This window comes from Trachurus trachurus (assembly GCF_905171665.1).
Source record: "Trachurus trachurus genome assembly, chromosome: 15".
NCBI classification, from domain to species: domain Eukaryota; kingdom Metazoa; phylum Chordata; class Actinopteri; order Carangiformes; family Carangidae; genus Trachurus; species Trachurus trachurus.
Genome location: NC_139906.1, coordinates 30,483,502 through 30,511,232, shown reverse-complemented (window position 1 = coordinate 30,511,232; position 27,731 = coordinate 30,483,502). Strand labels below are relative to the sequence as shown.

Below are 27,731 nucleotides of genomic sequence, written 5' to 3'. Positions count from 1 at the left end.
TCGTATTTCACAGCAAAAAAAATACACAGGAGGACTGACAGTATGTGCAGCAGCCCACCTGAAGGAAGGTCAGACAATAAATGTCCCTACACGGACATAGATGCACATCACCTGTAACAACCGCGCTGAAAAAAAAGAAAGAGGATGTGGCTGCTCTCCAGCCTGTTCACCTGCAGCTCTCCTGCTGTCAGAGGAGCTCTGCTGCTCCTTCAGCCTGGTGTTTGGCTGCACTTTGTCTATAAAAATAGTTCTACATTGGATGATCTAACCTCCATATGAGCGCGATCAGCTGCGACAGAGCACAGTGGATGTGGCGTTGATCAGCTGTTGCGGCGCACGTGTGTATTTAACGGCAAAAAAAAAAATTGGAGCGACCTTTTTTTTTGTTTTGCCGTTAAATACACATGTGTGCCATGAGCTATCGGTTAACGGTTAGTAATAATCGGTTAACGGTTAGTAATCGGTTAACGAGCGTGCATCCCTAATTATTAGCTATATTTCAGCTTTGTGGAATAACAGTCTTGTTGTCTGACATGTTTGGCTTGTCCAGTGTGAATACTTAAATATTGCCCTGTACAATGTTTTCATAACCTAAAGCAACAGCGAACAATGTCCAGACAATATGATCCAAGTTATAATAAATTGAAATGGTCTCAATACATTGCAGTGGTTCTGAACCAACCTAGAGGTGTCTCAAGATATGGAGTTCTCTGCATTGTTGTGGACAAGACTGAAACATTTCTACATACTGTACTGCCTAATATCATTTACCAATAGAGCAGATTTATGAGAGTCAAGTATCTGGTGCTTTTGTGCCACAGTTTCCTGCTTAACCAAGCTGGCTCTCACACTCTTAAAAACAATTCCAACTTAAAGGAGAACTATGCAAGTCTGGGCTGCTTTTCCACTGTTTTGCTAACCCTCCTCCCGGCCATGTGCATTTGTTTTTAACAAAGCCGACAAGAAAACAATCAATGGAGCAGCAGTTAATGTTATTTACGATTTGTGTAGTCTTATCTGTCATAAACAACAGATTACGGGTTACAGGGGCGCGTTTTTGTTGCGGTGCCGCCGAAATGAGAGTTGAAACACTGCAAGAGAGAGCCTCCATTCTCCCTGTAACAAGTTACAAGTCATTTATTTAACCATCACAATTACTCTGAAGCTGTTTGATTAATGTAAAAATGTAGCATATAGTTCAGGTTAAAATCTGCATAGTTCCTCTTTAAAAACAAGGTGTCTCATGATGCACCTCAAAGTCCAACAGTGGCCCCACCAAATGAGCCGCAGCCCCCTACACGTTTTGAAAGTGCCGGCCTAATTTTCTGCATTATGAAGCCAAAAATAAAGTGTGAGTGTCCAGTAACTGTATATGACAATGAACGACACAACCGATTCCCAAAGGAGAAGCCAAAATATCTTAACTGCCCCCTGGGAGCTGCAGTAAGCATTGCAAACCCTTGTTAGCTCTTGAAAACAGGGCAAACTAACATGTACACCTCAAATTATTATCACCATTATTCCCAAAGATGGTTTCTGTTATTTTAGCTGGGTTTTTATTATGTGGATGTTTCTTAAAGAGTTTGTTTTCCTGGTTAGTTTGGTTTAAATTAGTTATTTGATGCTGTATAAGACAGGTTGAGTGGGCGAATGGGCCGGACCTACGTACATATCACAGCTGCACAAGTGGAGACATGCCGTCCATCTTTATGTCCAGTCATTGATTCACAGTGTGTTATTTGTTTATGATGTGCAGTTTGCTCATCGACTGTCCCTTCACTTTCCTGTTGATTTCACTGTCTGTGTGATTCCTAAGAGAAAAAAGGAATTAGAGGCCGGATGATTGATTCACAACCATGAACACAAAGAAGACAAAAGAAAAAAAGAACAAACAGTTTCATGTTATGCATTTGTCTTTAGATTCCCTCTGCTCAGCTCTATGGACAGCGCTGCACCTACACATGCTCCCTAATTTAGCCATATACTCATTCCAACTGTTCGGCTGCACAACGCCCACCTGCTCAGCTGTGGGGCTTAGAGTCATTATCTGCCAAAATATTTAGACACCAAAAAGCATTAAAACACTTGCTGGCATACAGTGCACCTACCGGAGTACGTGACAAAGGGGGGGCTTATGACTGGAAAAGGTTAAAGGGATACTTCACCCAAAATTGATAATTCACCAATTCATCGAGTTCATCGAGTCATCAAAATGCTTTTGGAGTTCCTTTTGAATCTTCCAAAAACACACACTATGAAACATCCAGATACCTCCATACTGCTCGTCTGTACTGACCCAAGTGTCCTGAAGACGCCACATGAAAAAGTTGTTCTTCCGTGTTTACATCATACATCCAATAGTTTACAATGCTGAATGAACATCTCACATCAAATCTCGTGGACACTAGTGAACACTATCAGCCGCCATTATATGAAAATCTGTTGCCACTCGGACCCCCCCTGGAACTCCTAAAGTGTTTTGATGACTCTGAAAGTTCTCCAAACCCTTCCTTGGCATGACAGTGAGTAGGAAATTGGTGAATTATCGATTTTGGGTGTAGTATCCCTTTAAGGACCATTGGTGTAATGGATGTGACACACAGTGTGACCCCTCACCCAGCAGAAAGTGTGAGTGATGAAAGTCAAAGCTGAATCAATGGACAACACCTCTCAGAGTTGGATATCTCACCTCCTGTCTTCTTTTAAAGGTCCAGCATTTTACACTTTTTCCAGTGTTTTATTTGAAAAGTTGATCCATAACAGATATATACTGGTAGTTTTACATCTCCTCTGAGGCTGTGGGCAGCTCCTCTGATTTCCTGGCTGTTTTCTGAATGATTGAATAAAACTTCAAGTCCTGCAAAGGGGCGGGGCTTGCGGCATGGCTGAGAGCTGAGACTCAGTGCTTCACCACTTTCACTGTCTGAGAACCAAGCCCTGCTTTATATTCAAATAATACATAGATATCTACCCTACTGCATGGGACTTTAATGATAAAGACAGTTTTTTTTCTTTTTGGGCGCTGTAATGTCCACAGCAGATCTAGGAGAGCTGTGGTCTATGACAGTGTTGTGTTCATGTAGCGCCCCCTGATGGAGAATATAGTTAATCCAGGATGTGGCGAATAGAGGTTACCGTACGTGAACCGGAAGTGTTGGTTGTATACAAATGCTAGCAGTAAAGAGCACAGTCGTAGGCTACATGCAAAAGCAACGTGTCCTTCATTCTTTATTCTAAGACCCAGAGACATTACAGGCGCTTTTGTTTGTAGACAGATACCAAACAAATGTGACCTTGTTTTCTCCACTGATGAGCACTGTTTGGGCGTCTGCAGTATTGGACAAACATGCCAGAGGGAGGCAATCATTCAAAAACATTGAACCGCTTCTTGACACGTCTCCAATTGAAATCGCAAATAGTGCATTAGGACAGATCTGAAAAGAAAAAAAAACAAGCGCTCCTCTTCAGCTACACGTGAACGAGACATTTCTCGTTCACTGGACAGACGAGTGTCACATGTTAAACACCATCGTTTCAGTATGTCAGGATTTGAATGACGTGAATCAGCATCTTCAATTGAAGTCTAAAATCTTGATTTTCTTCTCTCAAAAATTGATTTCCGATTACGATTGCGATTTTTTTGTGTGAACTATTTTGTGTGCTGTTTGTGTCTTTTTAAATGGACCTAGAGTCTAATTAAAAAAAACTCTATCTGTCTATCTGTCTATCTATCTATCTATCTATCTATCTATCTATCTATCTATCTATCTATCTATCTATCTATCTATCTATCTATCTATCTATCTATCTATCTATGTGTGATATGACGGCCGGGCCGAGCCGAGCTGTATGTGTAGTGGAAAAGGGCCGTTGGTCCAAATAATCGCGATTAGGATTTTAAATCGATTAATGGAACAGCCCTATCTTTAATGCAACGACTCTTTGAACCTGTTATGTGTGTTTTTTAAAATAATTTTTTTAAAGGACCACATCCCTTCACTTCCACCTTCAGACTGTATATATGTGTGGGTACACAGCAGTGTGTGAATATGCACAACGTGTGGAGGAGTGTTTGTGCATGTGTATGCATGCTGCGTGTCTGCGTGTATACATGCTGTGTATATGTGTGTTTGTGCGGGCCGGCTGTGTATGGCGTTGCCAGGCCATATGGAGCGCTGTCTGGGGAGCACACTACCCACTTAGCTCTGCTGTTGGCTCTGGTGCTCTCTCCATCTGTCCCTCCTCTCTCTCTCTCTCTCTCTCATCCTATCCTCTCTCGCTCTTCTATCCTTTTTTTCTTTATCTTTCAGTCATTTAGTCTTTATTTCCTGGAACTTGGTGTCTTTGTTTCTTTCCTTTCCTGAATGTGATCCAAAAATAGTCTTCCCTAGGTGTTTGTCTTGTCTTGTCTGTTAGTGTGTGCACTTAAGTAATACAGCGTGAGTGTCTCTTCAAGCACTCTTCTTCTCACACTTTATTTCTATTTTCTACTAAATGCTGTCATCCCACAGCTATTGGCTCTTGAGCTGAGAATGTTGATGAGGTGCAGATCTTGTGAACGCCCCCCTATGGGCCATAGACTGTTGCGAGTCCACGTATCCATAGTCCATGTTGGGATTCCGGATCCAATAATCAATGAAATGACTGCTGAGGGGGGGGGGGGGGGGGGGGGGGGTTGGGCGGTGACGCAGCAGGTGTCCACGGGTCCTGGATAAGTCCTGGAAAAGTTATTCAATTCTACTGAACTGAATGGACTTTTGATTGCATTACCAGAATATAATAACATTATTATAAATATTACACTTCATCTGAGAGAGAGTTTGTAAGGCAACATACATGCAGTAGCACATTGTGTGCTCATTAACATTTACCTGCAGTGCACTGGGATCAATTATAAGGGGATTAGAAGCAGTAAGCCTGTGGTGATGGTGAGCCTCCTACAGTATACTGTACAGCAGATAGAAAGACTGTAGAGCAGGGCTGTCAAATGTGCGGCCCGCGGGTCAGAACTGGCCCGGCAGAGGGTCCAATCCGGCCCTCAGGATGAATTTCCCAAGTGTGAAAAACATTTTAGGTTGTTCATAATATGTTTTGTAAAAGGATAGCTCATTAAAGCAGAAGTAAGCGGAATGTTTGTGTTAATATAAGTCTTAAATAGTTATATCTTCCGACAGCAATCACTTCTATAGAGTGTTTGGTCTGAAACACGGGTCTGTCAGTCACTCTGCTCTGCTGTAAGCCCAGGAGAAAACTTTCCTTGTATCCTACAACCTTTATCCAATGAGGAGAGAGAACGGCATAAAGGGGCGGTCCTCTCTGTGTGTGCAGCCAAGGGATGCACGTGAATGTGGTGACGTAGGGACGAGGGCGGGGACTGCTAACTCCATCGGCTGACAGGAAGTTAGCCAAAACCACCGGATCGCTTACTTCTGCTTTAACTGTAAACATTTTAATGTACAAAAACAAAGGGAAAATTTCAAATGAGTTCAACACCCCTGCTGTAGAGGAAAACACTGCTCTGTGGTCAGTGCATAATGTACGAATGAGACCAACAGAACTTTACTGTTACTGTAGCTCTGTTCCATTTACTAACAAATGGTAAATGGACTTGCACTTACTGTATATAGCACTTTTCTAGTCTCTTGGACCACTCAAAGTGCTTTACACTGTAGGTCACATTCACCCTTTCACACACACATGCAGCGCTAGGCACAGCGCGGGAATCTAACCACATTCGCATGACACTTACAAACAGTGAACTGCTGCTTTGCAAATGACCAAATCTAATTGTGTTTCTAGTATATTCAGACTGAGTGCAAAATAAATGAATGAATGAATGAATAAATAAATAATAATATCTCGAGTCAGTCCAGAAAAAAAAGCATTGTGATGTATTTTTAGCTTTTATTAATCAATAGACCAGTGAGAAAAGGAGATGGGGAGTGATGTGCAGAGTCTGGCCATCAGGAATCAAACAGGAGAGTTCAGGCCCTGACTTCTTGCCTTTGTATTTAGTTTTTTGTGTTATATAAAAAAAAATTGTATGGATGGAAATGTCATGATATTCAGTGTTATAGAATATCAGCGGAAGCATACGTCAATGTGCTAATCAACTACTTTTTTAAATGATTAATTCAAAGTTTGACTGTGGGACAACTTTAAATATTTGATCGGTTCAGATGACCTGTGGCTTTGGACACTGTTTTACATGGAACTTTTATTCTAATCTCTGGTAATGCAGATAGAGAACACAGGGACTCTGTAGTCAAAGGTTGTTTGCAGGCACTGTGCAGTATGGGCCTCAGTTGATATCAGGTCTACAAGGGGGCTGGCTTGATATTTGAAATACATGTAAAACATGAAAGCTTTGACTTCTTCTACTTGCTTTTATTTTTTAAAGTACCAGACATGGTATTAAGAGAATGAAATCAGGTGACGACCCCTGACCATGTGACTGTGAACCAAACCTGTAAACATGGACCGTGGATTAAATCACGATTGGGAACCAGACATGATGTGGTTTCATTTGCCCTTTGGCTGAATGAGGTTGATAGATATGATTATTGATTTGTGCAGATGATTGTAACAGAGAAGTCAACAACCAGTCACTGTATTGTTTTAGTATATGCACATCAATGGGGGGTGTGTGGTGTGTTTTTGTCCACACACTCTTCTGTCAGCTGCTCCTGGCTTCATGTTGCATGTTTCTACTGGAGACAGAGCGGAGGCACTGGTGCTTTTAGCTACAGTATGACAATCATAATAGATTATGTTGAGAGTCTTTTATTGATAGAAGATAAACATCATTTCAAAAGAATATGGAAAACACAAGTGAGTGTTAGAAACAGAAAAACACCAAGGATGAGGAGCGAGTGGGTGGAGAGGCCATCAGGGAAGAATACTGAGAGGAAGAGGATGGGGGGAGAAGAGTCGAGGATGAAATGAGGAGGAAGGAGGAAAATCTGGTTTGATGATTGAAGAAGCTTCACACACACACACACACTCAGCTGTCACTATACTATCAGTTTTGGTGTGAATCATCTTTCTCCTCTGTTGGAATTTCCCAAAACCGTAATATTTTTTTATTATTATTTTACAACCAAATCTTCCAATCCCACATCTGTAAGTGATGATCCAGAGGTTTCCTCCTCTCCATCACAAACAGACCAATCATCTGGCCCGTGTGTTAACGGCACAAATGCTGAATAAAGCAGCTTCACTTTAAAAAATCTGTGATTCACTGATGGTGTTCAGTGACACAGGACGTCACAGAGCAGCTGGGAGCTGAGCTGTCCAACATTTGCTCGGCTTTTTCCTCTGATAATTTAAGATCCAGACGTCTGATGACTAAAATCCTTGATGCAGTTAAAATAAGAACACTGAGCGTTACCATGCTTAAAATAGTATATTTCTCTAGATTACATTTGGATAATGTAACAACACAAGTCAGAAAAAATGCATTACATAGGCTAAGTCATTTTAGACACTTGAATGTTAGTGTAAGGAAAGCAAAAAGCATTAATTATATTATAAATATCATTTATATTATTTTCTGCCCCAAAATGTCTGAATTTGTAGTTTTTCACAGTCTGTCCTGCTCCTGAGGCCAGACCTCTTTTCACTGCTTTAGTTTGTGCGTTGGCATGTGACAAATAAAACTGCTGCTTAGTAGCACCATCACTTACACAGTGATGTAAAATATGATCATGTAATTAATTAAAGATTAACAACTGAAAAATAAAAAAATGCAATATTATTATAGCGTTACCCTGTTCAGTGTACAACATAAAGAGATAAATAAAATTCAGATAAAATATATAAATACGTCTTTGTTGTTCACATCACCTCAAAACTGGAAGTGAGCAAGAGGGAGGGTGTTTTAAGAAAAGGATGGAAGGAGGTGATGGAGGGAGGGAGAAGAGAAGTGAGAGCGAGTGAGCACCAGAGCGGCTCAGCATGGAGAGTTCTCTGACGGAAGTGAGCGAGGGGAAGAGCTGGAGGAGGAACAACAGAGCTTGGCACACACAGAGAAATCTAGAGAGTGAGAGATTCTCCATGTCCCTGCTGCCATATGGTGAGCAGCCAGGCCACAGCACATATAGCTCTGATGGAGGGAGAAACATCACAACAGATCATATTTACTCATCATCATTTAATACTGGTCAATATCATTTGGGCTAAATTAATAAATATATTTTACATACATTAAAATCCATACGTTCCTCTTCTCCTGTGTTTTACATGAAGTGTTGATCCTTAAAAGGACAATGAGGAGTTTTGGAAAGCAAAGTGTTCTCACACTACATTTACCATGAGCCTCCGCGTGAAATTCTTGGACCAGCGCAAGACGGACGTCTTGCCAAGAATGTTTTCATTCATCAAGAATTCAAGTTAGAGGTTGGAAGACGATCAGATACCGTCGTAGTTCCGACCATAAACGGTGATTCGGCGGCGTTATTCTCATGACTCGCTGGACAGCGGCCGCGAAACCAAAAGTAAGGAAACACTGGTCGGCTCGCCCAGCACTTCCACCACCACTAATAATAACAAAATAACGATAGAGACAAAACGATATATTTATCTATATAACGTAGATTCATCCATATTAATATGAGACTTTTTTATTGGTGCAGAATTTTTCGTTCCGCCGATGGAGAAACTCCTCGTTGTCCCTTTAAAGCCCCAGTATGTAACTTATTTGGCTTTTTATTAGCAAAAATAAAATATGTCTTTCATGAATACATATTTCACTGAAGTGGAAACACACCCACATACAAATGAAAGCTTTCTTGTACCTTAGAATGAGTTGTTACAAGTCGTTACAAATATACAAGGGGCGGCACACCGAACCGAGGCGGCCATGTTGCATCGCCATTTTTTAGGTTGAGTGACAGCGTGACCGTAGGTAACCATAGAAACTCAGTGGAGCTGTCGGCTCGGCCTGTTAAAACTGTCACCACTGTGTAGTGTGAGGAAGGACGGAGGCACTGGTGTTGCATTCAGGTGCAGTCAGGCAGACGGCCGTCGGCAAACCAACCGGATGTCATTTTACTCCACCAGAGAAAGGCGGTAAAACAAGACCACATCACCATGACAACATATTGTCAGACCACTTGTTTACATAGACGCTTGTTTATCCTGTTACATGCAGCGTCTGTTGTCTGTCTGATGTCTGCCTGACTTCACCTGAATGCAACATCAAGATACGTTCCGATGTGCAACCGCACAGACCGCTAGATGGGGGGAGTTCCTACATACTGGGGCTTTAAGAAAATTACTTAAGAAGCAAAAACTCATGTAGGTTCACATCTCCTTTCACAGGCTTCTTTAGGTCAAGTAACAACAGATAAGCCTCTCTCCTGATTGGCAGACTGTTTTCTGAGTGATCAAATGAAAACATAGAAAACACAGGAAACAAAATCCTGCAGGGTTGGATTGTGGGACCATATGGGCGGGGCTTGGTGACTGCTTTGTTGTGACATCACAAAGTTACAGGAGGACCTGATGGCCTGGTTTTAAGGCTCAGTTTCTGAACACAGGCTGTGTGCATTTGTCTGTGGACTGAGGCTTTGATACTGTCTAGGGCTGACCCAAAAAAATCGAAGCTTCGGAGCTTTGTTCGTTGCCATGGTAATCGATCATGAAGTCCGTGATCGATTGTTTTTTTGTTTTTCCTTCCAATTGTTACATTAAAATGAGTAGGCTACTTGGCACCTGCCTGATTTTGGAGATATGCAGTGTTTGTTTGCCATTACTTTCATTATTTCCGTAACGACCCCCCCCCCACCCCCGCTACGATCGCGCACCCCCCCGGCCGCCGAAGCTTCGATTTCGATCGAATTTATGTCTGCAAAGCTTCGATTATCAAAATATGATAATGGGGTCAGCCCTAATACTGTTGCAGTATTACTTTACAACTTAGAGCTGCTTTATAATCACATACATCTACCTTTGTATAATATGGGACCTTTAATTTTAGAAAATGTACAAGTTTAGCTTTCAGTGCATTTTACAGTATGAGGTTGTTATTGACTGTAACTGGCTCTGGTACATGTTCATCCTCAGCTTAGCAGAGAAACACTGTCTGAAAAAAAAGAAAGATTGCAACTTAGATAGTTACTGTGGTGATCTTTGCCGACCTGGGCTGCTGAAGCCTCGTATAGAAGCTTTGTTGCACAGACTGAGGAACAAACACAATGTATAGTTTCCAGTTTCATCATCTCCAGATTTCTATCTGCCTATAAATAAATTATTTTCTGCAAATAATAAGGTGTTAAGGTGAGTGTAGGAGGATCTGCTTTGCATGAAGACACACACAAACTCGCACTCTTGCACTTGCACGCACGCACACACACACACACACACACACACCGGAAACCCATTTCTAATTCTGGCATGCATTTTACTTTCCATTCAATTTCACAAATAGCATGAGGAGGAGGAAACTTTTTAATACTCGTCTATTACAGATACTGAATGAGCTCCAATCAATCTTGTAGATGACTCCTGTGCAGAGTGTGTGCATGGGTGTGTGTGTGGACTAGATTAAAGACAGCAGGGAGAGAAAGTTGTGGGGAGGTACAGAGGATGCTGAGAGAGAGAGAGAGAGAGAGAGAGAGAGAGAGAGAGAGAGAGAGAGCTTTAAGAAACAGTTGGACAGAATGAAAACTTTGACTTTGTTGAAGTCAAAGTTTTTGAAGTTGAAGTTGGAGTGAAGTTTTCCACTTGAACGTCTCACAGCAGTGCTGAGTAACAAGGGACTGGAGTTACTTTAAAAATAAGTGTTGGAGCGCAAACGGGAATGAGACAGAGAGAGTTGGAGCTCTTAATTTCTAAATGGCTGCGAGGTGATTTTCTCTGACACTGACTCATTGTTATTTGATTCATGTCTGCCCGCTTTTTGAATATCGATCCAGGAACCGGAGGAGTGACTCATACTGGGCCATAGAGGCCTGAGTCACTACAGGAAGCGCTGGCGCTGGCACCCAATCCCAACCTGATGCCACCCTGCTTTATGAAAGCCCCGGAGTGGAGAGGGCAGTGCCAACGTTTGGCTTCGCAGCAGTAATGACGCTCAAGGACTGAAGGACTCAGCTATTTTATCTGCCTTATTTTTGGACACATACAGTATGTCAAGCGGGGGGAGGGCTTTCACTTCTTTTTTTTTGGACTTGTTTAACTGAAACTTTGAGCTCTTTGATTGAGAATCCTGGCTGCTGCTTCCCAAAAAACATTTTTAGGGAAGCAATTGAGGGAACTGAGAGGAAGCTGTGTCTGCAGAAATAACTGGGAGTTCATTAGCAAGAGTGGGAATGAAGGAACACGCAGTGATAACTTTGGTTATCTTTATCAAATCTGTCATTTCAGAGAATCAGTGAAATGAAAATGTGGACATTTTCAACTGCAGCAACGTATAATTGATGTGACGTTGTGAAGCAGTGTTTTACTTGGAGCCAGAATATCTGCAGATCTTGATTATAAAGTAAAAACACTGAATGAAGAGGTTTCACATTGCAGATACCTCTTTAAATTTGATGGCTGATGAGTTACATATTTAAAACATTCATTTTAAAATAAGTAGGGACGGGCGAGTACTTATACCAGGTATCGGGATGGGACAGATACCAGCCTTAGCGGTATCGAACATCCCTAAAAATAAGCCTTAGATAACTGCAGCTTTACTTTTTTCAGCTGATACAGGTGCAGATTCTCCAGATGAGTCTGAGCTGAAACAAAGTAACCCAAACTCACCAGCACTCAGCACTGCAGGGGCAGATTGTGTTCCAGTTGACCTGGTGGTTACTTAAATGCATGGAGCTCAGGAAGCCCACTTCTTGCCCCGGGGCCTAATAGCGCACTGGTCCGGCCCTGGCTACTGAGCCTTTCAGAGCAGAGTATGTGGAATTAAGACGCAGTAAACTACAAGGTCTGTGCTCATGGAAATAAAGGAACAATGTCATTCAACATGTGCAGCGATGAGATGAGAGTCACCATGTGTTTTTAATCATTCCTGGACAACAGTTTAGCTCTGACACAGAGGAAGAAGACACACAGTCACAGGCTTTGGATTTGTTGAAAGAAAAAAAATCAGATCTTTGAGCATCTTGTCGCATTAATGTGAGGTCAGGTGAGGCTGAGTAAAGCACACACACAGTTATATTGCACTGAGCCCATCTCATGAGCAGGTAAAAAGGTCAGTGACCTACATAAACACCAGGTTTAAACCTCCATCACACTGATCATAAAGGAAGAATTTATGAAAGTTTAATTCTACGTGGGTGCCAACAAGGGGAATTCCTGCTTTAGGTGTGTGTGTGTGCGTGTGGCTGTTTGTCCTTGCCAGATAAACCTCCATGTGTTGTCCAGCTTGTCCGGAGCGGCGGTGCATCGTAGCATCTGTTCCACTGCTGTACAGTCAGTGGTGGAGCTCCTCCACCTTCATGACCTTCTACTGGCCCACCTGCTCCTTCTACTGGCCCACCTGCTCCTTCTACTGGCCCACCTGCTCCTTCTACTGGCCCACCTGCTCATGGCCCACCTGCTCCGCTCACCTCGTCTTTGTGTTGTCTGTGTGTTTACAGTCGGAGGTCTCTTGCTCCTCTGTGCTGTAGAACTCCACAGTTGTCTGAAAAGGATTAAAAACCCAACACCACACGTTTTTGATAGATCATTACGATGATCTTTTCTTCATATGGGCTTACATCATTGTGTTGTGATGATGTCATTGCGTTGACACATTGAGGAGGTGTTGTTATTTTCTTTTACTTATTGTGTGTGGTGGCAGGAGTTTGAATGCAAAGGAACTAGTAGCTCTCATTTTTTGTTGACCATCACCTCACATTTACCGTTATTATCATCATTATTATTCACTGAGACCTACTGTAGTAATATTATTTTTCCTTTTTGCTACTTGTCTTTTTGATTTTTTGATTTTGTTACAATGCACACATTAAACTGATCATGGACCCTTACTGTAGGATTTTTTGGACGCGTCACAGAAGATGAGCTTTAACATTACTTTAGCTTTACGTGGTATTTTTTGGGGAAATTAAATTCATATGTTTAGTTAGAACCAGTGGATTGTATTGTTTTTGGTTTTTATTTTAATTTCATTGACAGAACAGAAAAACACCAGACTTATTCTTTTAACTTTACTTGTTCCATGAAGAGACAATATGATGCTGAGGCCTTGACTCTGATACTGATTCTTAACAAGACCCTTTTGGTACAAGTCTTATTTAATTTGATTTCATTTAATTTCAATGTATTCCATTCATGGTTTACATACTGTACTTCACATGATAGCACATACATGAAAAGGAGCAGGATGAAGAAAAACTTATGGTACCTGCCCTACTGTAACTCTAATCCTTCTATAGTTATAATTGCATTGGCTTAGTATCAACCAATATTATACACTATGGTAACACTTTACAATAAGGGTCCCTTAATTAACGTTAGTTAGTACATTATTAAGCATTAATTAACTGTTTACAGATATATTAACAATCATTTTCATGTATTACTTAGGATTAGTTAACACATTAATTAATGTAGCCTATTAGTAAGCAGTTAATTCATGTTTACTACTCAAAGTTAGTTAATAAATGATTAAATAATTAGTTATCATTATGTATGCATTACTGAGCATTAATTAACACATAGTTTATATATTAATGCTTAATAATGTACTAACTAACGTTAATTAAGGGACCCTTATTGTAAAGTGTTACCTACACTATTTCAAAAAAATGTAAGATGATGAAACATATAATAGTAACAACAAGAAAACAAAAAACCAAAAAAGTAGCAATGGACACAGCTCATCTATCTATCTTTTCTTTTTTGACCCTTCTTTTTCTCTTTCTCCTTATTTTTTCTTTTTTAAACACAAAACACAAAACAGTTATACTGCCATAGTTTTACAACTGCAACCAAAATACACATTTGTTTTAAAGGTCACCTGAACATGTCTGCTGTGTGTTCGGACCATGGCAACACACTCATTCAGTCCACCTTAAACATCAGTCCCCTTTAAACATCAGTCCTCCTTAAACATCAGTCCACCTTAAACATCAGTGCACCTTAAACATCAGTCCACCTTAAACACCAGTCTTCCTTAAACTTACCCTTGCAAATGTCTGTTTAAAATCAAGCTGTAATCTGTTATCCTCTTCCTCCAGCTTGAACATGTTCAAGCTGTTAAATCCATTCATCCAAAAAAACTTGTTTTATCTTTTAATCTGGGTTTGTTCACGCACTCCAGTGTGTTTAGGTGAATAAACAGCCAATCGTCAGGTCTTGGTCCACCCCATGCTAAACACTGCTGAGATTTACTCATTTGAAACTACAGTTCAGTATATCCAGACCTCAACACTGACACATGATACAACTCCTGTTAACAAAACATTAAATTGCTAATTCACCATTGGTTGTATGTTGTAAGACTCCACACTAGAGTGAATCACAAGATTGCATTTAGTTTGCTATTCACGAGTTTCTCTCCACTGCAAACAGTGAAGTACCTAAAGGTCTATACTGTATAAAAGGTCATCTATAAAATCAACACTATTCACATTATTCACATTAATGGGTCAGGTTAACTAACTCAGAAAATAAGTGAAAGAATAACTAATTCATTACTTTAATTACTGCGAGGAAAACATAATGGCTCCATCTCAGTAACAGACTGAATGATGGGCTGTTCTCTCTGCATTATGTATCCAGTGTCATTTACATTCTCATGAACAGAGCTCAGGTTTCTCCGTGTGTAGAGTCAGAGAGCAGAGCCACTTTATATGAATGCTGCTTCCTGCTGTGGGGTCGTGGACCATTTGTTTAAAATATGTATATATGCATCCACACACACACACACACTCACACATACACACAGGCGCGGAGAGAGGGTTTACATTCATGAGTAAAGGCTTTGAATGTTTTGATGGCAAAGTGGTGGAAGTGTGTTTTTATCGCGCTCTTGCAGTGGAAAGTGAAGCTTTTATTCTCACTTTGGTTTAACCTTGTGTCTCACACAACATTTGAACATTTGAATATGGATATTTTGCAGCGTTTTCTTAATGAGCTCGGCTCGCTATCTGTTTCCCACTCTACGTTTCTCTCTGATCTCGTTCGCTCGCTGTCTTTCTGCCTCGTGCCTCTTTCCTGTCTTGTTCTCATAATGATCCCCCCCCCCCCCCCCCCCCACACACACCCTCTCCACATGTTTCCTGACAATGATATTTGATGTGATAAAGATTTTTTTTCCTCACCTGCGAGAGAGAGAGAGAGAGAGAGAAGATGATGACTTGTTGTTGTTGTTGACCGATTGGTGGGGACGTACCTTGATATATTTTCCCGCTGCTGTTCTCATTGTTTACTTCTCCAGTATGTCCTACTTTGCTGGATTCCTTGCAAAACACACACACATAAAACCGCATACAAACAAGGGTGACGCACAACTTTTGTGTGACGCCGTCTGCTGCCTGCGTGGTTGACTTAGGACAGGAGAAAGGACATCAAATGACACACATCTGCAGTCATTGGTACTTATACTCAGTGTTACAAACCATAACTATTTTCACTGGAGAGAAACTAAAGCTGCTTCTGCATGTAGCTACTGACTTACTGTCTTATTGGATTGTAAAGTCTTGAAAGGTGCTGATTTAATGAAGAACTTTGGGCCAGATGTTTGTATGAAAAGTGCTACATCAAACTATTTGAATCTAGTTGTTATAATCCTGCACAATAATTTGCACATTAGTGACATCACAACGTAAGTAGAAAAAGAAGACTCATCAACGTATTATTTCTCAGGATGCTTCAATATGCATCTGAATCTACCTTTACTTTTCCAAGCTTTGATCCAGACTGCTGTCCAGTTAGCATTAGACACAGTCTGGAATATTATGTATACTGTATAGTATACAGAGTCTGTTCTTTGTTTTATCCACTGACATGTGATGCATTGATGGGTTATCATAGGTCCATAAGGATTAAAGGGATAGTTCACCCAAAATTCAAATTTCTCTCATTATCTACTCACCCTCATGTCAACTAAGGGCTGTGAGAATTTTCAGAGTCCTCCGTTCCTTCTCTGAGTTACGGGGGGGTCCGCGCAGCAGTATTTGTCCATATAATGGTTGTCAATGGATACCAACTTTCAAAACATCCAAATACCTCCATACTGCTCGTCTGTAATGTCCCTCTTGTATTGAAGCCCCGACATGAGAAATGGTTCCGAAAAAAATTAAATAAGTCTATATTTTAAGCTTGTTTGTAGCGGAAGCTCCCAGTGTCTCAGTTCACTGCTCTTCCTGTGTCAGTGCAAATCTCGCGTGATTTGCACTGACCGGCGGAACAATTTCTCATGTCGGGGCTTCAATACAAGAGGGACATTACAGATGAGGAGTATGGAGGTATTTGGATGTTTTTTGGTGTGTCTTTTTGGACAAAGAAAGTTGGTATCCATTGACAACCATTATATGGACAAATACTGCTGCGCAGACCCCCCCGTAACTCAGAGAAGGCACGGAGGATTTGAATTTTGGGTGAACTATCCCTTTAAGGTGTTAGCATGCTGCTATGTGGTTTTCAAGACTTAAAACACCAGGACACTGCACACTGGTTTATATTATCACAGTTCTGGACACTTGTGAGGTTAAAGGTGATATGCTGCTCCTCAAGGATGGGTTAAATGCAGAGAAAGAATTTCACTGTACTAGCTGTATATGTGACAAATAAAGTACCTTTAAAAAAAAATATATATATATATTCTGGCGTAAGATTAACCCAGGCCCAGGGATAATGCTCAGAAGCTGCCAGCCGCCAATCAAAAAAAGATGGCGCCCTCCGTGGCAGACGTGTTTGCTCGCTCCGCTCTAGAATTATTCTTTTATTATTATTATTATTGCTGCTCATTGTTGTTGTATTGTACTATTGTTGTTTTGTAATTGCTCTTTTTATTAATTGCTGGCTTCTATGACGAGGACAGCAAAGTAAGAATTTCATTGTCAGGGAAACTCACCTTTCCACTGTGCATATGACAATAAACACTTTGAACTTGAACTTGAAATCCAACAAAAGATGAAGAGTGGGTGACTTCGGTTTTCGTCTCTTTTCATTAGAAACAAGCCATTTGTGGCTATGAGTGGCTTTTTTGATTTGTTTGTGCTGAAGTCGCTACAACTAGAGAAGTTTGCGGGTGGCAAACTTGATCTCTGGAGGAGGTGTTCTACTCGGCCACACAGTGCGCCAGACCATGGGTTCAACTTATGCCCGAATATCCCTTTAACAGTCACGTAGCACAGTGCTAAAGGCTAGATGCTACAAGCAGCTGCCATGCCTGGTTAACGCACCTAATGCACCACTTGTGACTGCTGGATGCAGTGTGTGTGTGGCCTGACAAAGTTGCTTTAAAAGGCAGAAGAGCCACAGAAGGAACAGGAACCAAATCAGGAAGAGGCAGCGGACTCGATGAACCCAGTAAGACAATGACAACAAGGACGGAGGGAATGCACTCAGCCCCTCTGTGCATTTAATACTGAGTCGTTAACATCCAGCCGACATGGATTTATTAAGCCTAATACCAATAGAAGCTATTTTGGATTAAAGCCACCTATCATCAACAATAATGCCTCTGAAATAACACACAGGACACCGATAACCACGGCCTAATAAAAACTAAAAGCAGCTCCCCGCTTTCAAATCCAAAAATCGCCAGATTCAATTCAGCTTCAGAGGCTTCCCATGGACAACCAATGTAGTATTGATCAAGCCCACAATAAACATATAATCAATCACCCTGGCTCCATATATCAAGCTCACACTCCAACTCTATTAGGCTGTGGAGCAGAGCCGGGGGTTTGGGACCAACACAGCCAGAGCCGTGGATCAGGAAGTAAATCCTGCCGTGCTGCAGCAGCAGGTGACCTCTCTGTGACCTTTGGCTATTGCTCTCAGGAAGTGTGTGTGTTTGTGTGCATTTAATGTCATCAACAGTGGATTTGTATGTGTGTGTGTGTGTGTTATTTTGCAAAATGTGTGTATGTTAGCACATTTTTGTGTGTGTAGGGATTACAAGAGAGGAGATAGGGTGAGGTGTGTGTGTGTGTGTGTGTGTGTGTGTGTGTGCATGTGCAGGTGTTAACATTTCCAGGGGCAGGTTGTGTTTCACCCACTGGGTCCTTGGAGGGTTTTCTTCAGCGTGTATTTGCAGGAACAGTTTGTCTTGTTACACTCAGAGGAGCGATGTGGCGTCTATCAGATGACTGGATCTTGGACTTCCTTTCTCTCTGGCCTACACTGCTGGGATTTGTAGTTCTGAGGGGCTGAGCTGATGGGGGAGGAAGCTTTACCGCTGACTCCCAGTCTGTAAGTACTGTACTGCAGCCACAGCAAATTATATTCAGCGCTATAAATATCACAGCAGGTTAAACGCTCTGTACTTTTTTTTTGAGCAGATTGAATGACGGAGTGCGGCTGGATGTGAGAATGTCAGAGCACAGTTCATCTGACTGTGAGGAAAAGTGGTTTATTTGATGTTTAGTGTTTGTCATGTAGCGTTTCTTTGGTTTGTATATTTGTTATTTAGCTTCTCTTATTGTTTCCTATACTTAACTTTACTGAGCTTTGTGATGGAAATATGGCCAAATGCATAACATAGAGAATTTTATCTAACATGAATCAATCTGTTTGCCATATTTTACATTGTGTATTTGTTCTGTTAAACTTGTGGTACACAATTTTTAACTTTGTGACAGATATATAGATTTCCATGTGCCAATCTCCTCTCCTCTCCTCTCCTCTCCTCTCCTCTCCTCTCCTCTCCTCTCCTCTCCTCTCCTCTCCTCTCCTCTCCTCTCCTCTCCTCTCCTCTCCTCTCCTCTCCTCATCCTCTCCTCCTCTCATCCTCCTCTGTACACTAACCGTATACACTAGCACAAAATGATTGAACAAAGTAGAGTGAAGGAGGTGTGGCCAGCAGATACACATTTTAGAGCCAAGAGTTGCTGCTTTCTCCCAAGATGGCAGGAAGTTTAATCTCATTTATGGGAGGATTTCTGGACAGCCTGTCTTCTCTTGGTAGCCAGACTTGTCTGTGTCGACCTGTTTCAGGCTCAGTGTGTACACCATCACTGTTTTCCTCATCTCATCTCAGCTGAGATAGTTAGTGCTGCTTCATTTTGATGGCAGGTAACTTGGTTGGTTGGGTTTTTTGTTCCACTTTGCCGTGATGATTAGTAAAGAGGCCTGATAGTGGATGTAGCTGACTCCTTTACCTATGTTCCTTTTGGATTTTTGGAGTCTAAGGCAGTGATATCATGCAAGTGAGGGTTACTTTTTCTTTACATAATAATAATAATAATAATAATAATAATAATAATTATAATAATAATAATAATAATAATAATAACCACATTTTGTCTCTTTTTACTGTAATAGATGGACAGCAAAGATTTCAATTTGCACACATAATTTATTTATTTATTAGAAATACAGATGAGAAAGACATGAAGCTGGGGGGGAGTGAGGGGATAACATGTAGCTAAAGGACCAAGCCCAAATCAAATGTGTGCTACAAGTTGATCCACCTGGACACATTATATCCTCCATATGTATTGTGCTTTTCTACCCCACACACTCACACACAGATTATACATTAAAGGCAATTTAGAATTCAATATCTCGGCCATACTACAGTATCTGGTCTGGAGGTTCTTATTGAACCACCAACCTCCTGCAGGAGCCTCATAAAGACGACCACAGTGATCTGAACTTGTTTCCTTGATCTGAGGATGGAGGGAAGGGTGGAGAAGGGAGGGCTCTGTGATTTGAACTGATCTTCCTCCTCAAATGAAAGTGAGGATAACTACCCTGACCACACAAGATAAGAAACCCATGTGTCTCCTCTCCTCCTGTGATTCTCAGCCCATCACCTCATTTCCCTCTTTGGTCTGTTTCCCCTCTGTTTGCTCTCTCCTCAATCTCCACTGTGTGAAATCCAGTTAATCAACATACTGTAACGCCTTAGATAAAACCAATACTCTTCCCCTTTATTTCTCATATCGATCCGAAGAGTTTTTATGTCGACAAAGCGGCCTGAAACAACAGCAGACACAACAGAGCTGATTGCACCAAGAAACAGCGCAGGGAACAGTGTTATCGACTGGACGTAATGCAACGATGGTCTCCTTAACTTTCTGGTTTCACTTCACTTCTCCTCCCTTTACTTTATTTATTTATCATTTTCCAATAAAAAAATAATTGGAGCAAAAGAATAGAAAGGAGTTGTGGTTTTGTCTAAGAGATGACCTCATGCAGGAGGAGACATCATTCATTTCAGTTTATCTTTACATTCTTGGACACATAGAAATGGAGTTGGTGGTCAGTCGGTCCTTGTTGGGTCCAGAATGTCTCAACGATGATTAGATGGATGACTGTGACATTTTGGACAAAGTTCATGGTTGGTAGAGCATGAATCCCTATGATGTTGGTGATCACTTCACTTTATGACAGCCAACTTTCTAAGAAAGATTTTGCAGAAGATCCCAAGAGGATGAACTACAATAACTTTCCTGCATCCTGCAGAGTTCTCCTGCTGTCACCGGCTTTATGATTGTTCCACCACTGTGGTCCAGAGTGACCCATAATCTCACCAATATGAACAGACATTCATAGATACTAGCAGGCTCCAGACTTGGGGGCATTTTGCCCCTAGAATTTGAAACAGTGCAAGTAAGATTTTCATTGCGCATTTGCAACCACACTGGTGAAACATGGAAGGGGCGACTCAAAGACTCTGGAATCTGTCATTACAGGTGACAGCTTCTGTGAGGATCACACGCTATGAAATAATAATGTAACATTACCAGACAGAGTTGTTTTCAAAGCAAATGCATAACTACTTTCCAGAAATGGCTCCTGGGTGGAGTGATTTCAAAAGCACAAGTAGTTCTGAGTATTTGCTTCATGTGTGTTTAATGTTACATAATTACAGTATACATGATTATCTCATAGCATGGTGAATGTGCAGATCACAACTTCTCCACAAGAGCGTTTTGGAGTTGTTGGATTGTGTATTTGATGAGTTTGATGAAGGACAGGGGACCTGTACCGTTCACCTCCATTGTTGCTCACGGCTCTGCCCCGCAGATTTAAAAAAAACATGCACCGATAATTAAAGGTAATGAACCTAGTCCTATGATTATAGGGATTATGGCAATAGGAGAATTTGCCAAAATGTTGAACTATTCCTTTAAGTTGAGTCGAGACCGTTTTAAATTGGTTTGTCCTGCTTCATAGTTGTCATGCTGCACTATAAACACATAGAAAGTGACAAGAAATTGATGAAATTCATGAGTGAACAAGTGAGAGCTGGAGAGAGAACTGTAAACCACACTTCTGTTCTCACCTCTGCACTGCTTTGTGCTTGCCAGTTTGCTGATTTCAGAAAACAAAAAAAAAAGTTTAGAAAGTTTGTGAATTTCCACTCTGCATATTTTTAACCAACTTTCCCAAAGTCCTCATGTTTGGACCCTGTTTGATTCTTTCCAGAGGCATCCAGCAGCAGTTGTCCAGCTACAGGGAGACGGTGATCCGGCAGGCCTCGGCGGCGGCGGGTTCTGGCGTTCACCGGGACGACGCGCCAACCTGCGGCATCTGCCACAAGACCAAGTTTGCAGACGGCTGTGGGAACCTGTGCTCGTACTGCCAGACCAAGTTCTGCGCCCGCTGTGGGGGTCGGGTATCTCTACGGTCCAACACGGTAAGACAACTCTCTGGCCTGGCTGCTCTCTCTCATTCATGTTCACACTGTGAAAATCACTGTGGAAAATAAAGGCCATATTTTCTTATCATTCAGAAACAACATACAGTGCTTTACTAACAGCATCCATCATACACATTAATATTTCTGAAATGACTGCCTCTGAAAGTCTCATGTGAACATTATAACCTTCATGAAGATTTATTATAGAGCTGACATAACAGTTAAGGCTTTGTAACAAAATTACTAGAAAATGAGAAAGGCTTTTAACATAAATAATATGTTTTTGTAAATTTGCATGACAGAAAAAAAAATCCAGGAAAAGCTTTATCCGTCCTTTTTAAAAAAAAAATCTATGAATAATCATATTTAATCAATAAAATAATGAATATATTGTAAAAAAAAAAAAAAAAAAAAAACAACAACAAGTGAATCCAAAAATGTACAAAAAAAAAAAAAAAAAAATGTGTTGGTTGGTGGCACTAACGTCCCCAATTAACACAACTTGTTACATTAGTAACCAGAGCTGAATTGATCAAAGTCTGACCAATCAGGTTTTACATTCAGGTTCGTCCCTGAATCGTCCCACCTCATTAACATACAGACACATCATTTATAGAGGCATTTCATACCAAGGCAACTCAATGTGCTTTACATAAAGACAAAACTTTTTTTTTTAAAGAGAAGCATAAAACAGAACAAAAACAAACACTGTTAAAAGCAAGAGCAAATAAAAGTAAAAGAAAAGAAATGAGCTCAGCTATAAGCATGTGAATTCATAGAGATGAATTAATACATGGATGTAGAATTACTGAAATAAATGCAGGATTATGAGGACTATGTACAATAGACTGCAATGTATTGTATGTATTGGATAAACACTGGAATATTTTCTATCAGCATGAATTCATTTAAACACATTTTAAGAGTTGTTTCAAGCAGTGTGAACTGACAGTTGAAATCTCTGTGCACACACGAATGAATTGTTCTTAATGGAAATGACTGACATTGAGTTGTGTTTCCCTCAGCCTTATACCCGTTTACAATGAACATGTTTGTAGGGGCAGATAGTGTTCATTTCTATGGATCAGTCCGAGCTGCAACACACACACATGGCCTTATAGCATGCAGCTGCAGCTGTACAGGACTGCACTGTGTCTCAGGTGTGTAGGTGTGTTTACGTGTCTATATAGTAAGCTGTGGATGTGTACACTGTATATTAGATCTCATGTGTGTTAGTGTGTGTTAATGCGTCCAACCATGTGTGTGAATGTGATCTATGCCCGTGTGTGTGTGTATGTGTGTGTGTGACCCAGGCAGGAGCTGGTAAAGGTTAATTGGGCATTAGACTGAGCTGTGGACTGAGGGGGGGTCTGGGTCTCCCAGGGGTCCGGAGGTGGCCTATACACACGCAGCAGGGTGTAGGTGTAGGTGTGTGTGTGTGTGTGTGTTTGTGTTTGTGTGTATTGGGAGGTGAGTCGTCCTGCCCCCCCCCCTTGTGCTCCCCTACATCACCGGTGTGGCATTTAATGACCTCACAAACGCAACAGCGCATACACACACACAAAAGTACATCCTAATTAGTGAGTGGCTGACATGGGGAGAGTTCAGCTGAGGCTCCGGTGTTGTGTGTGCTGTGTTGTGTGTGTGTTGTGGGCAGCACCTGCAGTCAGTGGGAGAAGGTTGAAAGGTGAATGTACAAATGTGCACACAGGAAAAACATTTTGAAAGGATCATTGGTATGAAACTTTAATTATTGATTAATGGTACCATGTATCTTTGATTATTAGAATATTGGAGATATTCTCATATAGTCTTTAAATGAAGCGGAAGAAAATGGATGGATGGATGGAAAAGTGGCAGCAATGGTTGTGGTGAAAGAAATGAATGTGTGTATTGACTTCCTCTCTGGGATCTTAAATGAAGAGGTTGATGATAGTTTTTTTTACAGTGTTGTGTGATGATGGAGTGATGAGCTGACAAACTATTTCTGTCTAGCTCTTTAGTTTTGTTTAGCCTCCGTTTGAGTCTGAATTGTTAAAGGGATAGTTCAAAATTTTGTCAAATTGGCCCATTGTCATAATCCCTATAGTTTTAGGAGTAGGTTTGTTACCTTTAATTGTCGGTGTAAGCTATTTTTAGAACAGCGGAGCAGAGCCGTGAGCTGCTCAGAGCTACACTACGGAGGCTAATGGGATTTCTTGGTTTCCCTCATCAAACTCATCAAATACACAATCCAACAACTCTGGTGGACAAGTTGTAACCTGCACATTCACCACACTATGAGATAATAACGGAATGTTATAAGACGGAGTTGTTTTCGCGGTAAATTCATGCAAAACCGCCGATGTGCGTCCCGCAGGTTTTTGGCAAGCAGTCTCTGCATTTGCCTCAAAAACAACTCTGTCTCATAACGTTGTGTTATTATCTCATAGCGTGGTGAATGTGCAGGTCACAACTTGTCCACCAGAGCGTTTTTGAGTTGTTGGATTGTGTATTTGATGAGTTTGATGAGGGAAAGCAAGAAATCCCATTAGCCTCCGTAGCGTAGCTCTGAGCAGCTCGCGGCTCTGCTCTGCTGTTCTTAAAATAGTTTTCACCGACAATTAAAGGTGACGAACCTACTCCTAACACTATAGGGATTATGGCAATGGGCCAGTTTGCCAAAATGTTGAACTAACCCTTTAAACAAAACATGTGTTAATCAGCTTTAATGACTGAGGTTAGCATTTTCAATTTTACAGACTGTTATGTGTTTACTCTCACATCTGTGTTTAAAAAGACTAGTCACCACCCAGTTTGAAGTCTGTAAAACACAACATGAGCGCACCATCCATCTCTTCATTCAACTCTCTCACAGCTTTAGTTTTGAAGACAAAGCATTTGTGAATGTGATTTACATTCTGTCTTCTTTCACCATGTTAACATTGCTCTCTGTTAACCATGCATCATTAGTAAGTCATAAACTCACTTCCATTTCATTTTGTCCCTTAAACACACAGACCTGAAGCATTTCACCTTGAATCTGGCATTTCAAAGTTGTACCTTTTTTTTCCTTTTCTGTTCATAACCTGCAATGTTATTCTGAAATATACACATATATACGTCTTCATACAATATATGTGTATTGCAGTGTTTGTTAGTGGTCGGGCTGTGGGATCATTGCCATGCTTTCAGATATCATCTTTGCTCAAATTCTCTCTGTCTCTCTTTTCATTATACATGGATGGCTGACTGGGCTGCAGCAGGACAAAGTGGTGAGTGCTGTGCTTCCTTTTTCTTTTCTGAACCACATAATTCTGCCTGCAACCTTTAAGACAATCCAGCTTAATGGGTTCAGACAGTACGTATGTATGGTTGTATGTGTGAATGTACCTGAACCATATACCATGTGTGAATCAGCCTGTCTGTCTGCCCATGTGTCTGTTACTGTCATATAGGTCTCATATTGTATAAAGGGAGAGGCAGCTGTTGTTACAAGTTTATAAAAGTCTGCAGCAAACGAAGCTGTAGTCTACACACAGTAGGTTGTGCAAGTGCAGTGTGCTTGCTTCAAACAAACAATGGTGGATGGGGAAGTTTAAAATGTAGCTTTCCTCAAATCTGGTTGAACAGGTGTGTGATGATTGCTTTTTTACTCAGAAAGGTTTTAACAGTTGTCTTTTATAGGTTCATTTGGCTCAAGCTCTGCACCTTGAAACCCCTGTGTGACTGCTTGGTGTATGTAAATTAAATATTGTTTCATAAGATGACATACGGGTCAGAACTGGGTCTATGTTCTATATTAACAGTGAAAGTTTGAAAATTCTTAGTCCACAGAGAAATACACACAGGCTGTATTCAGAAACTGAGCCTTCAACCCATCTGTCAGGACTTCTGTAACTTTGTGATGTCACAACAAAGCTGTCATTGCTGTGATCCCAGTAGCCCCGCCCACCTGGAGCCACAATTCAATCAAGCAGGATTTGGTATTTCATATTATATATTTTACATGAAATCTGCTCTATTTTTTATGGGATTACTCAGAAAATATTTAGCCAATCACCAGGGAGAGTCAGAGGCTCATCTCGCCTGATTGGCTGTCTGAACTGTTGTTTCCAGAGCTCCAGAGAGAAGCCTGAGAGAGGAGATTTACAAATTGAAATTGCACAGACATGAACTTCGGTTCTTAAAACCTCAAATATATCTTCTTGTGGATCATCACTTCAAATAAAACACTGGGGGGGGGGGTTAAATATATGCTGCTGATGGGTACAAAATGATCAACCTCACATGACCTCCAATCATTTACTGTAAGGAGATGCAAAAAATAAATATTCTCACAGCTAGATTAAAACAATCTGTGCTGATATTTATGTAGCTTCACACAGGAAACAAGCAGGACCTGAGAGGGAGAGTGTGTAGCCAGACCACAACAGTTTTAGATCTAGCAAGTGAAACCCTACCATGTGGGAAGAGGTGGCAAAAAAAATTCTGCCTTTTTTTTTTTTTTTTTTTTTTTAACACTGATCAATATCTGTGCATTTCTGAAACATTTGTCACAGACACAGCTTTCTCTCACTGACTAAGCTAAGTCCCATAGTATATAGCCAACCTAAAATACAACTCAAATCACTGCATATGATCATACTGTGCAGTAACTGTAGCCAGGCTGTAGAGTGTGTATGTGCAGGTGTAATTGCGCTAACAGAGAATGATCAGAAACTTCAACTCCAGTTTACAAGTCCTGGTTGCTCTAAACTGAGATGAGATTTTCTGAAAACAAGATATGGTTTTTATATTGAGGCATGTTTATACAATGTAATGAACTCTGTTTTGGCTCTAGGATGCAGCTAACAAAACACACCTGACATAACAACAGATGGACAGTGAGCTACTTGGTTGTAAATTGGACAAAGTTACAACTCTGTCTGTATAACTTTATCTAAATATTTCCAGTGATTAAGAGAGAGAGAGAGTGAGAGTGAGAGTGAGAGTGAGAGTGAGAGGGAGAGGGAGAGGTTTGCCCTCGACTGGAAACAGTGAGAGTGTATCATTCACAGAAAACTGTCTCAACCAGAGGTGGTGAGATGAAATGTGTGAGAACTTTTACATCGCAACAAATAGCAAATATATTCTCTTGATTTCTCAATTACTCAGATCTGAACCAATAACACTGAAGCTTAATGATACCATGGTCTTTAACAGTTTTGCTCTGTTCCTATTACAGTTTTTCTCGATTGCTAAGACACATTTTTCGAAAGCTTCTCTCATTTTCTCTAACCTGTGAACACAAACCCCAATTTTCAAGCTACATTCACAAAACCTCAGACTCTTCTTGCAAAACCAAACTTTCACCTCAAAACAGTTCAATCTGTGCCTAAAACTGAACTATGTTGTCAAATCGTGCCCCGAGTCAATCAAAATTAAAAACACTACTGAGCAGTCACTAAACACTACATAGAAAAATAGAAAACACAATGCTCAGCACATGAAGCTGTAGAAATAAATGTTTATTGTTCACTGTAGCTAAATGCATGTTGCAAAACAAAAAACCTGTGCATTTACACTGTAGCACTTCTCTCCTTCCCTTTCTTTCACCCTCCTCCCTCCCTCTCCACATCCATTTCATCCCCTTTTCCTTCCTTCTTCTTTTTTCTTCCCAGTTCATCCCTCCCTCCCTCCCTCATCCTTTCTTCCTTCACCCTGTCGTCTCTCATCTTCTCCTCTTGCAAAACAAAAAACCTGTGCATTTAGCACTTGTACATAGTACAGTAAAAAAAAAAGGGGTGCAGGTGGCGGCTGCCGGCTGGTGCAGAGAGATGGAGCTCCGGTGGATCTGTGGAAACACAGAGAGAGTGCGAGACACCAAGGCCAAACTACAAAGTACAACAGAAATGAACACACATAAGACACACATAATGTAATACAAAACACTTCAAGGTCACAGGTCACGGGTAAACTCAGGTACATTTCCATGTCTCGTCTT

The 27,731-nt window shown here is 41.0% G+C and overlaps 2 protein-coding genes across 3 annotated transcripts in view; one reads left to right on the top strand and one right to left on the bottom strand.

The window, feature by feature from the left end:
* Positions 1 to 27,731, top strand: part of rims1a (regulating synaptic membrane exocytosis 1a) — a gene marked incomplete at both ends in the record, with an annotated part of 116,490 nt that overhangs the window by 11,127 nt on the left and 77,632 nt on the right. For both annotated transcript variants that reach the window (XM_083988492.1, XM_083988491.1), the window contains 2 exons: positions 21,553 to 21,763; positions 25,009 to 25,020. In XM_083988492.1, the coding sequence (XP_083844618.1) occupies positions 21,553 to 21,763; positions 25,009 to 25,020 (223 nt within the window). The remainder of the gene's footprint in view (positions 1 to 21,552; positions 21,764 to 25,008; positions 25,021 to 27,731) is intronic.
* Positions 1 to 27,731, bottom strand: part of asrgl1 (asparaginase and isoaspartyl peptidase 1) — a 122,242-nt gene that overhangs the window by 23,962 nt on the left and 70,549 nt on the right. The window lies entirely within an intron of this gene.